General features: G+C 46.4%; 1 protein-coding gene across 4 annotated transcripts in view; it reads right to left on the minus strand.

Moving 5' to 3' along the window:
- ADAMTS9 (ADAM metallopeptidase with thrombospondin type 1 motif 9) overlaps positions 1–15386 on the minus strand; it is a 63348-nt gene that overhangs the window by 19370 nt on the left and 28592 nt on the right. For all 4 annotated transcript variants that reach the window (XM_042880927.1, XM_042880926.1, XM_042880925.1 and 1 more), the window contains exons 18-27: positions 15048–15174; positions 13654–13864; positions 12792–12956; positions 11651–11815; positions 10736–10855; positions 9989–10093; positions 9686–9853; positions 9214–9498; positions 8423–8584; positions 7635–7811 (exon numbers count right to left, since the gene is read on the minus strand). In XM_042880927.1, the coding sequence (XP_042736861.1) occupies positions 7635–7811; positions 8423–8584; positions 9214–9498; positions 9686–9853; positions 9989–10093; positions 10736–10855; positions 11651–11815; positions 12792–12956; positions 13654–13864; positions 15048–15174 (1685 nt within the window). The remainder of the gene's footprint in view (positions 1–7634; positions 7812–8422; positions 8585–9213; positions 9499–9685; positions 9854–9988; positions 10094–10735; positions 10856–11650; positions 11816–12791; positions 12957–13653; positions 13865–15047; positions 15175–15386) is intronic.

A 15386-nucleotide genomic window follows, 5' to 3' on the forward strand; every position in this document is an offset into this window, starting at 1 on the left:
CCTTTCCTTTCCTTTCCTTTCCTTTCCTTTCCTTTCCTTTCCTTTCCCCCCACTCAGTAAAAAATACTTCAAAGTTCCAGAGGGTGGATGGGGGTCTCTCTGTGAACTAGCAGCTTCATCCCAGGCTCTTTGAAGTCAGCAGAAAGACTTGCACTGGTAGAATTGTCTCCGGATGCAGCCTTGAAGGTGCAGCCAAGGTACTGTATTGCCTGTTCCACTGACCAGCTCCCTAGAATTGAAGATCACGTGCACTTGGGCATGCCCATGATCAACCTGTCCCTGCCAAAGTGTTTGGAAATGTGACTGCTGAAAAGCTGTTTCCAGCCTGTGGCAGAGGCATGGCAACAAACGCCAGCATCCCTGGTTGGACAGCCATGCTGGTGGTGGGAAAACAGCAGATGGTGTTGTTTCTTACAACAGACAGCAGCAAACAAAAACCCCAACCAGCGAACCAAAAAAAACCAGAAATATTGTGGTATGTAAATTGATAGAGAAGCAATATTTCAAAAAATAAGCCACAGCCCTTATGCTATAGGCACTGTAAACCTTCCTCTTGCTATCATCATCATCTCCTAAAACCACTGCAGTCACACCTGGTGCTTCACAAAGAAAATCAGAATGAAAGGACCTTCCTAACAGCATTAGGATCAAAGTGCTTGAACACAAATTTAAGGGAATTATGTTTATTGCATGATTAGTTTTGTGAATATGCCAAGAGCCATGGATTGGCATGCTGCTGATTTTTCCAAATAAATATACCATCTAGCTTAAATAAACGCAACAAAAAGATTTTAAATGAAAACAAGAAAAATATTTCCATATCAACTGATTCTAGAAAGATCAGGACGTGATGCTCAACATCAGTGAAAGGAAACAAGCAGTACAGAGCTGCCAAAATGCCAAAAAATGATGGAGCAGCTCTGCTTTCATTACCTTTGAGCACTGCTAAACAGGGGGCAGAAAAGTCAACTGGTGGCAAGATTCTGGGTAAGTTCTCCACCAAAAAGGAGGAAGTTTCAGAAAATGCTGTCAGACCACTTTCCCTCGCATCGGCGATTTGGGAGGTATTTGAGGTAATGAATGCAAGATGTGGTGATCGCCCAACGAATTCCCCCAGATTGGTATGCTCAGATAGCTTGGGAAGGGCAGCGGAGGGGGCTGGGAAGAATTAACCTAAAAATGTCTTTATCAGATTGTGCCAGGAGCAACTTTCAGAGGAAATTAAAATCAATCCCTGTAGGTTTAGATTTCCACACGTTAAGGATTATATGGAAAGTAAGTGCTCCTAAGTAAGCCCTCCTTCATCCTTTCAAACAATCTGAGTTGAATCGTGTGCTGGATGAAATAAAACAGAAAAACGGCAGTCCTACAACAGTCCTACACACTCACATCCCCTTTGCATTAGGAGCCGTGCTTCTGGGTATCAGCAAACCCTCCTCTGCCAGGAGAGTCCCCATAGGCACTCCCACAGGGACACTTCAGCATCGCCTTAGTGCACATCAGCACATACTGCAACTTACACCACAAACTCTGATGCAGCCCTACGACATCTGTACATCTGAATTCCCTTCAGCACAAAGGGCACCGGAACACATACCACCACAACAAGCCTAAACAGCACCTTATCCCTTCTTCCACATTGCTGTTACATCCCTTACAAAGACTTCACCAGGTGCAGCAATCAGCAGGGCCATGAACACACAGATCCTGCCCGAAAAGCTACATCCCTGCTCCAAGCTACATAACCTGAACAGCAAATGAAAAACCACCAAATAGTGGTGGACCCTCCAACAAGGGATGCGATGAGGGATGTTTTTTCCCCTCAAGTGAGGAGGAAATGTGCCAGTTGCTCAAGGAAGCTGGTATAGTGGGATGTGGAAAAGGCTGATTGGAGTCTATTTTCCATGCTGTGGCACTTTTCAGAAGGCAGCAATTGAAGCAGCATGCAGCTGAGGCTGACACCTCGGTTCTTTAGTTGTGTGATAATGTCACTTACAAGTCTCATTCAAGAAAAGAATTTCTCCATGTTGGATGGATGGAAGCACAAAATAGAGAGTTCACACTGGGCACATGCAGGAGCAAGGGGCTGCTTCTTGCTCTCCAGCTTTATGAAGGAAAATCTCTGCTTGATGCACCAGTGATCAAACACTGTGTCAGACTGCACACAGTCCCTGGGCATCAGACAGACTTTCATGCATGCTCACCTCTGTGAGCTAGGAAAAATTAAAACATGAACAGAACATCAAGTGCTTTTGGAGCAAGATTAACTACACTGTTTTTCCTTAACGACTGTACTAATGAGACACCATGAATGTCAGACATACATAAAACACCACTGTGCTTCGTATCCCTCATCATTTCACATTCTTGTTTCTAGATGCTACAATCCCATGGATTCCAGCAATAGCAATTACTGCATTTGGGGTTATACAGCAGGAACCTGGAACACGGGAAAAAAATCCATGCAGACCCCTCAAGGCACAGCACAGGGACCTGCTGAACCTCACAGCTCATTTCTGTATGCACTGCTTATTTCTCCCATGTCTGTGAGCACAGTCTGCAGACTTGGGGCCAACTGTGACACGCAGATCAAAGCCACTCCTATTAGAGCAGCAGTCCTTCAGGCTTTTGTGCAAGTTCAGGCCAGCTGTGCGGGGCCTGGAAAATAACCTTCTTGGTGAGAAAATGTATTAGAAGGGAAGTATTAAAGGGAGTCATCAGGGAGGCACACAAAACTCAGCCTTCCCCTCTATGGGGTCTCATGGCCCCTGTGCTTGTGGCTGCCATGGAGCATCCCAAAGGAAGCCACTGGCAGAGAGGAGAAAAGCAGATGTCTGACAGTAGGTTAGGGACAGAAGCATGGACTCTGCAACAGCAGAGTTAAGCAGCAGGAAAATAACCTTGCAAAGAACTGATCCAGCAAAGTCCGTGCTTTACTTTAGTGCTTGTATTCCTGCATCAGCACAGCAAAACAGATAGCAGGAGTGTATCTTTGGGGTTTTCCTTATTTAGGGAGAGCAGTAAAAAAAAGACAACTGGTGAGAAGAGGGACCCACGCACAAGGGCTGCAGGGTGGCTGATGAGGCTCTGCCCATCCCAGTGGTTTTAAGGTGGATGAAGCTGACCGCTGGTGTGCTCTGGCTGCATGACACACAGCAGAGAAAGGCTGGGGAAGGTCTGGTTTGCTTTTTTTAAGACAAAAGCAAAGAGGTCTGCACTGTCAAAGGCTTTTTTTTTTTTTCCCCTGACTGGGGAACCAAAGCAGACAGCTTTTTGCCTTTTATCAGCACACCAGAATGGCAGTCCCTGGAGTCGGTAGGTCTGCCTGATCCTAAAGAGGAGACAAACAGGAACCCAAGGGAGACAGCAGCTTTGGTGGGCCAGTCTGAGTGAACAGTAAACAGCTCCAAGACAGAGACAGCTTCAGACAGATGGCTGAGGATATCCATAGGCTAACGTTCTCATTTTGGTCTGTATCAGCTTTATCAAAGCATCTCTTTCTGCATGTTTTTCCAAAGACGTGCAAGTCACACAGTGCATCCCTCTGCCTGGCTTATGGGTGCTGGGACCTTATGTCCAGCCTTCATCTACTGCTTCAACATCGGTCCTTCCCCCACCCAGGCTGACTTGCTATTTATTTTCTGACAACCTCTGACATACAAACTGGCTGCTGCAGCCCAGAGCCTCAACCAGCATCATCTGAGTGTAAGACAGGAAAAGCAGTATGAATCTCTAAGTGACTGGAGTGTCCACATGCCTCTCACTTCATTTTCAAGGATGGCTTTGTTACTGAAAAAACATGTGTAAGGAATCATATGGCAGCTCAGTAATGCTGCTGTCACAGCAAATTCAGTTTCTGCCGAAGAGAAGAGGAGAACAGCAGAGTTAAACACACTTGCAGCTAAATCTGCCCCTGGTTATCACTTATGCCTTAGCAAGAGTTGACACAATGTCTTCTAAGAATGCTATCAGAACAATGACATGGGGAGTACTGCTGCAGAACAGCCCATTTCCAGCAAGCTTCATGGGGAAGACATTTTGTAAACAACTGCTTGAACTTTGCAACAACAACCATTTTTAGGATTAAAATTCCTAGGTACCAGCTTCCTGGCAGGGCTCCTATGGTCCCAGAGAGATGCTGCCACTCCCCATGTTTCCATGCACAGCCACAGAGCCACCAGCTCTCAGCTAATGGCACCGTGCTGCAAACCCAAACAGAATTCACATCAACAGCAATGGCATTTGGATGCCATCCAGTTAACATCCTAATTATTTTATGATAAGCTTCCAATTACAGAATCATAGAATTGTAGGAGTTGGAAAGGACCTCTAGAGATCATCGAGTCCAACTCCAATTCTTCACTGTTAGATCAAAAGGCCTTCAAAAAAACACAGATTAATACAAAAACCCAACCGGCCTTTATGCTTTATGTTTGATAAGGAGCTGGGAAGCACACAGCAGCTTTCTAGGCACCATGAACTACACAAAAGCTCAAATTCTTGATACCGAAGAGCGATAAGCACTTGCCAGAGCAGATTACATTTGAAATGATAATACTTTTTAGGAAAAAAGCCACCTACCCATCGTCCACGTGTTACCATCCCACTGCAGTGGTGTCCCAACAACCCACCCGCCCCTACCAGGGCAAGGTGCTGTCAGATAGAACTGTATTCCCTAATCTGTGTCTGTTTCCTAGCTTGGGAAGACCGAGAAGGCCACAACAAGGGAATCTGTCATTACTCTCAAGTGGTAACAGGGCATGGTGCATATTAAGGTTAACTCTACACCACTGACATTTCACAGCGGCTATTTCAAGGAGCAGATCTGCCCTGAGAAAAGTGGGAAAAGGTTTGGGTCTGAAGTGATGGATAACACATCATGAGCATCGCCCTCATTCTGGAGAACATGGCAAGATTTCTTCTCGTTATTCGAGTGCATGGACAGACATCTGTGTTCACAAGGCGTTCAGAGGAGAAAAAAGACTCTCTCTCCTGGTGACAGTCTCTGCATGTTTTCTGAAATACTATTTTAATAAAAAAAAGAAGTCAAGTCTACCACATAGCTTACAGTTCTGCAGTGTTTGAGTACATGTTCTTAAACCAGCAAGGAAATAGAAGCATCACCTCCTCTCAGCCCTCTTTGAACATACATTAGAACGACACGGCATCCCACCAGTCTCCTCTTTTAAGATTATCATTTCCATACAGAACCTGTTTGTTCATTTAACTATCTCTGTAAAACCTGGATTTAACTAGCCAGATAAAAATCACTTCTTTTCTGCATAAGACTGCAGCGGAATACTGCCTTAAGGACCAAGGGTTGGACCCTTCAAACTCAACTGACTTCAATTTGCACGTATTTAACCGTGCTAATTCCATTCCAACCTGTGTGAAGCCCAGCCAATCAGATGCTTGCGAGAAATTAGTTTAACCAAACTTCACAGTTCGTACACTTTTAACTGTGTTTGTTTAATTATTAAGAATGACAATTTCTGTTGGAGAACAAGCAAGTAAACCATTTCAGAAAAATTAGTAAAGGTTACCAAAACTAAGTAATACGATCTTAATTTAGCAAAAGACTCAAGAAATCATTATACAAATTCATTTATGATTACATTCTACTTGTCTTTAATTTTCACTGTTCAACATTAACATTAAACATTGTAAATGTATGCAATATTTATATAAAATTAAATAACAATATTGGAAAAATAAATACACTTTTACATAAATACATAAATCCATACTGCTGAAAAGTTTCAGCTAATACTATACTCTTGTTTCAAAAGTGACCAAAAAAATATGGTAGTGACACTCCATCCAAAGAGATGAAGTATTACAGCTACAGAATGATGCTTGCAACCGATGACAGAGCTAAGGCAAATTGGGTGATCCCACGCTAACCAAAAAGATTTGGGCGTTACTACCTACAGTAGTAGCACGAGGTAGACACACATGTGGAGCATTCTGCAGGAGGGACACGGCGTCCTGTTGACCCCATAGATAGAGACAGCGCAGTCTTTTAAACAGCCTGCCAAGGGCCTTGAATGGAGGCATTCAAGACCCATGCAGGCACGAGATAACTATTAGTAGAGTTAAAGGAATTTCTCTCTGGGTAAGAAACCCAACAACACCAAAATTAAAAAAAAAAAAAAAAAAAAAAGGAACATAAAGGACTGCACTCTGCATTTTCAACACCAACGAGCAGATGCAGCCCTCTAGACTGCTGCCAAACAGCGAAAAGGCTGAATGCTGAGTGGCACCAAACACAACACAACTCTGTCCACACCTGTGGATCTTGCCAATGTCCCAGCACAGGTGATTGAGATAAAGGCTAACAGCAGTCCTCAGCTGGGAGTGCTGCAGGAAAGCTGCTGCACGGCTGCTAGTCCTGCTCAGCTCACCGCCCTCATCGTAGCACCAGCTATCAGGGTACGAGGGATACATTAGCACCTCGAATGGGATGTGTCATGTCACTGTCCCTTGTACTGGTGAAGCACCGTAGAAACACTAGTCCAGCAGTTTTGTGGCTATTGCATAATGCACTGAGGTATGATACAAATATTGAGAAATGTTACTGAAGGCATCTGCGTTACTAAGAGCATCCACAGAAACTAGCAAGGTTACATGCTAGCAAGACAGCTTTCCAAACCATGACAATTAAGGAAGTCCAATACATCACAAACAGGCCTCTTTTTTTCCTTATAAAGTGCTTTTGAGTCAAATTCTCTTTTCCTTTTTTTTTTTCTTTTTCTTTTTCTTTTTTTTTTTTTTTTAAAAAAAAAAAAAAAAAAGAAAATCTTGAAAAGCTGTTACAACAACACTAAAGGTCAACATCTCTTTGAAGGCCACTCCAAAAATGGGCAGGTCCGTGGTTTCCAGTGTGCCAGAAGCACCCTGACCAGCACAGGGGCAGAGAAGAGCAAAGAACACTTAGAACACATCCCAGCTCCCAGCTCTGGGCACTCAGCCCTCACAAGCCACTGCAAAAGCATCTCTGTAGCAGATCCTGGCCAACTCCAGAAGCAAAGAGATGCACGCAGACAGCTTACAGCTGCCTTTGCACAGCACATCACACTCGTGTTTTGTATGGGCGTAGAGCTGCAGCATGGATGTGAACACACACAGATTTCTATATCAAAGTGCACGGGGTGGCACACGCACCCACACACACTTGCTGAGCTTGGAATTTGATGAAATTTAGTACAGATTTCCCCATCAGTTTCTTTTTGGCACAGAACATGCGACTTGTAAACCAGTAGGTGCACAGTGCAGTGTTACCATTAAACATCAGTCCAATTTAACTTCAATGCAAAGGTACTGCTTAAAGGCCAGGTTCAAATCCACGTGCAAAGAACTCAGTGAGAACCAAGACTTGTAATGCATGACACTCGCATGGTGTAACAGAACGGACAAAGTTGGCTACTGAGCAGAAAGTGCCTTTCAATTGAAGGACTCGAGTTCCTCTAATGCAAGCCCTTACCAAATCGGTGTTTTTCCAAATATATCATCAATAATCCTCTTAAGTGCAGTTTTAAGACACGAAGCATTAGCACCTTGGTTTGAAGCACATTAAATCTGTTGTTACGGGATATCCACGCAACGGTTCACAAAGAGAAAGCTTACGGCCGTACCGAGCTCCAGGGACCAGCGCTCCAGGCAGTATCTCTAGGACAGTCCTGCACATTGCACTGCTCCCTGTCCGGTGGCTTATCGAGGATTTCACAGCTCAGATCCGTGAACCTTTCTCCATTGGGACGCTGGCACACCACAAGCCGCGTTCTTGTCCCGGCCCCACATGGCTTCGTGCACTGCAAGTCAGCACAGGGGACAGGAATCAGCACCTGGCTCCTACAGCACTCTTAACTCTGAGGCTGCTCCTGCTCCCACCCCTCCCTCTCATCACATCCCTGCAGTGATGTATGATGATGCTTCTCTCTCCCAAAGCCATTTGTGCTGCTCTGTGATGACACTGCCGGGCCCAGTGGAGTGCCAGAGGTTACGTCTCTAATTGCTTATTGCTTCTCTCAGATGAATTTGCAGAAGGGAGTTAGTAGTGGTTTAATTACAAAGAAAGCTTTCAGTTAAACTAGACTTATCTTTAAAAAAAAAAAAAAAAAAAAAAAAAAGAAACCTCTATTTCTTTAGATTTTGCTTTTGTCTGGAAACAAATCGACAAATGGAATCAAAAACAACGCCAAGCAGTTGCTGGGGTTCACCCATTTATCAGAGGCTGCCATTCACACACTGATATTTCTCATTTCTAACCGTTACTTCCCCCCTTCTTCTCCCATTTTTCAGCCACCCACTAACACCAACCTTCCCCCCTTATACTTACAATTTTATGTATAAAGAACCTATCACCTCATTGAGAAACATCCTTCAGAACCATTCTGATGGAACAGACAGATGGTGTGCTCACCTCTCCCCAGTTGCCATAAGCCCACTGAGGACAGGGGCCGGACTCGCATGATCTCTGCTCCATAGGTTTGCTCTTCTCATCGCAGTTATTTGCAGTGTATCCATTTTCATCCTGGCACACCACGACACGTCGCTGGAACCCCCCTGCACACGTGCTGGAGCACTGCAAGACACAATTGCCCACAGCCTCTTTGAGCCTAGGAGTAATTGTGCATTCCCAGCTCTTTCCCAGAGTGCTGCACCGTGGGAATGCACGGTGAGAAATTTAATACAGCTAACAGGCTTTATTAACTTCAAACCTCTGCTCTTGCTAATAGCAGTGCAATGACTTAGGTGCTGACTAGGCAAAGAAAATAAACACGAGCCTAGTTTTGAGCAGGTGAGTAATCCCTGCTACCTTTAGCACAGTGTTTAACACCACATTTGTGCTTAATTCCCTTTAGGGACTTGCACGATAAAGTGTTTCAAAACGGCTGGGGGGGTGAGGAGCTGGCATCAAGGTTCTGCTCTGGCAGCAGTTCTGCAAAGCTGTAAATGCCCCAGGAGGCAGCCAAGAAGCAGAGGCTGGCCTTTGGCATGTGGAAAACAGTGCTATCTGCAGGCAGATGCACGGTGCAAAGGGATGAGAGGCAATGCCCACAGCCTACTGCAGCACTTGGGGAAGTGAGGAGGGAGCAGAAAGCAGGAGCAAGGGTCTCTCTCTTTTTCCTGCGTAGTAATATTTAAAAAAGAAAAAAGTTTGAATTAACCTAGGAAAAACCAAACAGAAATAAGAAAAATCAGTGCACTCACAGCACCCCAGGGACCAATTCTCCACTGATTGCCTCCTGGTATATGTGCACGGTTTCGGTTGGGGCTGCCTCCAGGGTGCAGCTTGAGGCGATGGTCAGGATAGAGGAAGGGGTGGATGGGCCTGCCATAATCGTGGCTGTTTGGATGACAAGGAGACATGGAGCAGTCCTGCTCGGTGGCAGGGAGGTCATCTGGGTCACACTCGCTCCTGTCCACCAGCTGGTCACTGTAATCGATGCAGATCACTTGTCGCGTTGCCTTACCTTGACCACAAGTCACTGAGCACTGCGTTACAGTGGGAAAAGGAGACACGGTCACATTTCCAGCTTCATTCACCAGACCAACAACTACTGCTAATGAAACACTGCTCAAAACCATCGTCTTCCCACTTATAAAGGCACCAGATTAATGCAATAAGTCTCCAGCAGTGACGCCTACAAGGCTTTCCTGCAAGATGCACTGTGATGCTTACAGAGCTCCACTCCAAGGCCTTCCACTGCCCGCAGGGTGTCACGGTGCACACTTCTGTGGCCGAGGGCTTTGGAAGGTGGAAACAAGCAGACTCATCGGCCACTGAGCCCTGCTCATCCCGACAGCTGACGTATCGCATCCGTGTCCCCTTCCCACATGTTGCAGAGCACTAGGGAAGAGCAACAAGCACTGAGCTAGAAAACTTTCCTATTATATACTAGAACAAAAAGCTGAGCAAATGCACTTATAAACATCACACTGTCTACTGTAAAACAATCCTGAAAGCATTACGACATGTGCTTACCGGTGTCCAGGATCCAAATCTCCACTGCGTCCTGTGAACGCCTGATACAGATCTCTTGGCTTCAGGACTATTTGGATGGGGAGGACATGCTGCAATTTCGCAGTCCTGCATGTGAGATCCATGAGGGAAAAGAGGGAAATAAAGCAAGTGATGAAAGATTGGCAGATGTTTCAATTAAACCACCCCCTCTTCAATGCAAACATTAACAGTACGCAATCTCTCAAGAATGTGACCTGCATGCTTGTGTGCTGGCAGGCTTTCTTCTTGCATGCTTTTGCTGCATCAGCAAGATTTGGTATCAGTTCCCTCCTATGGGCAGAACTCCAATGGACTTAGACTTATTGGGAACATTAAAACTGGGGTTCTCATAGCCAATGTTTCTGCACTGAAACAGAGTGTGACAGAAATAACAGCCATACAACAAGAGCTGCCCCAGCCCAACAGGGATACTCACCCACACCCTTCCCTCACTGCCAGAGAGTGATGTCCCATATGGGCCACTGAGCAGCTAAGCTACAACTCAGCAATACTAGACACAGGGTCAACCACTGTCGTTCTTTCAGGCTAGGACAAGGCAATGATTTACACCCCTGAGTGAGTACCTGGCCTGTTGGTCCCCAAAAGAGCTGAGGAAAGCATTGATCCCTTAGCAGCAAGGACAGTAAGCTAAGAGGAAAGGTCCCACACTGTTACTGGTGACAGGGGAGAATGAGAACCTAAGGTGGAGAGGGGAACAGCAGAATTCACCTGGGTGTCTGTTGGCTTGGTTGCAGCATTGCATTCATTATCGTCCACCACTGACATGTAGGTGCCCACGACACACTTCACTGCTCTCATCTGGTAGCCTTGGCCACAGGTCACCGTGCACTGAGAGAGGGCAGACGGAAGAAAGAAGTGCTGGGTCTGAGTGTTCGCTTCAGTTAGAGAGAATTAATGAGCCCAGCCTACGTCCAGGCACGAAGCACGAGCAACATTATAAAACCCAGCTTCCCTTCTGCTTTCTCTCCACTTCTCACATTTCCAGCTTTAAATTAGGTCAAAGTTTTAATTCACTGAGCCCATCAGAGCCTTGCACGCTTCACTTACTGTCCTCAGGAATGAAGGTGTGAGCATTTCAATGATTTACACACAGTAAATCACAGCCTAGGAGAAGATGCACCACATTCTCCTTTAAAACTAGTTGCTCAGCACTGCAGTAACAGAAGCACTAAGGGATATTTTTTGCCCATGGGCAATTACTCTGGCTAGGACGACTTGCCTGGCCCTACTGCTGATTTTTATTTTTAAGAACTAACAGCTTTGTGGAAAATAAGATGCCAGAACTCTGCGGGAGAAATGAGCAACTCTCATTTTAACAGTGAAAAACACCACCACCATCCCCCCTCCCACCCTGAGATGGAAAACATTGAAAGCAACAATTGCTACTGAGTGGCAGCAGCTTTTTTTTTTTTTTTCCCTCAGTGAAAATTAGGCCACATATTTGTGTGCCTAAATATGGATTTAGGAACGTAACCTTGGCAATCGTTTTTTGACAATCACAGCCGATTTAGTATGCCACATTAAATTTAGCACAAAGGGCAGGTGCTGTTCCTGCTGCCCATAGGCTGCACCCAAGCCAACCAATTCACAAACACATTGCTGGGATGAAACTGACTTCCATACCTGGCCCCAGGGCCCCACTTGCCATGCTGCACACTCCTGCTGCTGGCACGTCTGCACCGACTCCGGCTTCGTTTCGGGGTCACAAAACCTGTCGTTCAGCCGATCTTCCCCAAATTGGCACCAGGTCTGGCGATGCTTGTGCCCCTTCCCACAAGTGACCAGGCACTGCCAGGGGGAAAGCACAGAATCACTGAGTTGGAAGGGATCCTTAAAGGTTATCTAGTTCAACTCTGCTGCAATGAACCAGGATAGCTACAGTCTGATCAGGTTGATCAGCACACCTGGTCCAGCCTAACCTAGAATGTATCCAGGGATGGGGCTTCCAACACCTCTCTGATCAAGGCACAAGCTCTTTGCAGCTCCTGCCCCAAATCTTGATAACAGACCAAAGATCTTGGCTTAAATGCTGCTAGTGAGGCAACTAGGCCAACACACCTGGTATAATGTGGCCTCATGGCTATTCTCATTATTATTATTATTATTCCAAACAGTAGTTCTTCCAGTATGCCAACAGCCATAGGGAAAAGTGCAGCAAACATGAGTGCCAAGCAGCATGGCCAGAAAGAGAAAAGGGAGAGCCAAGCTTACTACCATCCCAAGGCAGATACGGCCTGGTTCTAGAATTGGCTGTATCCTCCAGCAGCCCCTGACAACTGTGAGATGCAGGGAAAACTGCAGCACTGCTCTCTGGGAGAATGCACTGAGGTGCCAGAGGCTCGCACTCCAAGCACACATGATAAAGGGCTGCAATCACCCCATCCAGCATCCTATCTGCTGCCATGGATGGCAGACACATTCTGCAGAGAACAACGGTCAGTTAACAGCCCTTGTTTCCATTTATTTTCTTCCATTATTTCCTAAAACAATGTGATTCACAAAAACAAGCTGTTTGGACGCAGAAGTGACAAGCAGATTTTGGAGACTATTTCCTCCATCCCAGTTGCCGTTGGGATCAGCCTGCTAAGATGAAGTTCTGTTGCATTAAGAAGGGCACCAGTTTGAGTGGAAGAGGTAATGGTAATAAACAACAAGGTGAGGGCTGAGCATGGAAAAAACTGGGGAGAACTGACAGGGGGGATCGGAAAGAACACAGCGCAATAGGAACAGCAGCAGGAGAGGGGATATCCCTGCCAGCCCTTACCTCAGACCAGTCTCCAGTTTTCCACTGGGGGCACAGGAACTCACTGCAGCGCTGCACTGTCAGCTTCTCCTGCTGGCTGCACTTGCTGTCATCCAGCACGTCATTATAGGTGCTCACACACATGGCCCGCCTTCGCCGCGTGCCCCCACCGCAGCTCTTGGAGCACTGCAAAGAGCAGACACTAAGCACGCGTGTTGTGAGCCCATATATCTGCTTCCTCCTTACAGGTGAAGTGACTGCAGGAAACCTCCAGCAGAACAATTTGTACTCTAAGTAACAGGCTATTACTTTATATATTCCTTTAAAAATCCAATCTCGCTAACCTTAATAAAAATCTCGCAGCAATGGGTTTCACAATTCCCTCTCAGGTTATAACCCCATTATTACTTTTACAACTGTTGCCTTTCAGTCCCCCCAAATGGCTGACGCTTGTTCTCATTTTATAAGAGATTAATCCCCCCAAGCAGCCCACCCTCCTGCTGTGCCCTCCCCGGAAAGCCCCAGGCTCATCATTCTCTCAGTGCCACATCTGCACCCAGGGATATTCTTGGCCAATCTGCTGAAAAGCCTAAAGGAAACAAACTCCAGAAGTCCTCCACTGATGGCACCGTGTCCTCTCGCCTCCCAGCAGCACGTTGGCTTTGATGGGAGAGAACAGCCTGCAGCGCCGAGCACAACAGACAGACATCAGGATGCTTCAAAGCATAAATTCACCACAGTGGAAAATAGGAAGGACTGGGCTCATTCGCATCGCGGTGTCCTCCAGAAAGAGCAGGGAAAGCTGAGTTGCTGCATTTAACTTTCACACACTGTTTGCAAACTAAAGAGCCCCCAGAGAGGACGCGACAGCAGCACCCCTCACCTCTGTCCAGGCAGAGTACCTCCAGCCTCCCACATTACAGTCTCCCGTGCACTTTTCCCTTGTGCTCGGCTTGGCTTGGCTGCTGCAGAAGCGGTCATCGACCTTCTCTGTCTTCCCCTCCAACCTGTTGTACTTGGAGCAGTAGATCTCCAGCATGCGGTATCCCAGCCCGCACTGGGCTGTGCACTCGCTCCTCCTCGCCACATGCCACCTGAGAGCAAACGTTGGTGATACAACCAATGAGAACGTCAGAGGAGCTGCAGAGCTCTGGGACATGGTGGATAACGTGCTTGGGGGTGTCTGACATTAAAATGGGAATTTTAACCTTGAATGGGAAGTTTTGATCCTTCCCGATGGTTTCCAAGCAATTTGTAAGTACTGGGTAGTCAGCTCTGGCTTTGCTTTTGGGAAGAAAGGAGCAGCCTCCAGCTTCTCCTGATGGGAAGGAAAGGTGATGTCGCCCTAGGGGACTGCTCAGTCTGCACAGCCAAGCACAGAGTGGAGCTCAGGGGGCTTTCTGCCCCATGGTCCAGTGCAGGAGAGCCACCTGAGCAGCAAGCACACAGCACCGCTCCTACGCTCAGAGAGCAAACTGCAGCAAGGCTAGGAGAAGAATAAGATTAAGGGGATTTGGAGTCAATAGTTCCTGAATTACAGAAGCCCCTGTGTCCCTGACTGCTTTTCAAAACTTGGGCATTTCCCCTTCTCAGGTTTCTAACTTGTCGCAATGGCAACAGCTGTTACCTCGACAACCCGTCCCACAGCAGCCCTGCAGTGGCTGTTTACACCCTAGATTTAACAAACCAAGAGAAACCCTTCCAAAAACCCAGCAATCCAAACTGCTTCGCCAGCAGCTGATTACTGCCACCATATTTTAAGCTCCTGAAATAACAACAGATTGCTGCTTAAAGGAAAATGGGTTGCGATCACTTAGGGCACGCTCCATCAATTCCAGCTCTCCAGTAGTAGTCTGGGGACAGCCCCAAACTCACTCTACACTTCAGTCCATTCCTCACTTTAAGCAAATGATAAATCCAAGCCTTAGTGACTCTTTGTTTTGAGCACGTTTTTTTTCCCCTCTTTGCTCAACACTACCCTACAAACAGCCCACATTTCTATCCAGGCAGATTGAAATGTCAAGCACTTGTTGTTATAGTTAGCACTAATTGAATCCAACATAGCAAACCTGCAAAAGCAGAAATTTGCCTCCCAAAACACAGCTGGTTGACATCAACAACTCTTGGGTGACAGACAGACAACAGTTAATCCTTCTTTTTGTTTGTTTTGTTTTCTTTTAAAACCTAATACAGGCTGCTGAGAAAAGGATGAGGGCCAGGGGTGAAAGAGGAGTAAACAATAAATGCTACGTAGATACACGAGTGATCAGAGCGCACCTTAGCTCACACTCTGTGCCACAAGGCTCTGTTACTGGGTCGGGCTGGGGAATCCGATCACACCTTTGGTCTGACACCGTGAGTTGGTCTGACTCCCTCGTACACACAGGCTTCCTTTTTCGTTCTCCTACACAGCAAGTAAAAAGACAGAGTTTGAGACGTACAGGACAGCCATCAAATTTGTTGTTTCTCCTCTTCCCTTAGTAGTAGTATTTAAAAGATGAGCTACAAAGGTTCCCTGCTTTGCAGCTGAAAAGCACCACTGCAGTGCTACTCCTTAAAAGCAGGGCATCACAGGTTATCTATCTACTGCTGCAGGCAGGGAAACGAGCTCATAAT

The sequence above is a fragment of the Lagopus leucura genome, unplaced genomic scaffold (genome assembly GCF_019238085.1).
Source record: "Lagopus leucura isolate 7727_CA_CO unplaced genomic scaffold, USGS_WTPT01 Super-Scaffold_100028, whole genome shotgun sequence".
NCBI classification, from domain to species: domain Eukaryota; kingdom Metazoa; phylum Chordata; class Aves; order Galliformes; family Phasianidae; genus Lagopus; species Lagopus leucura.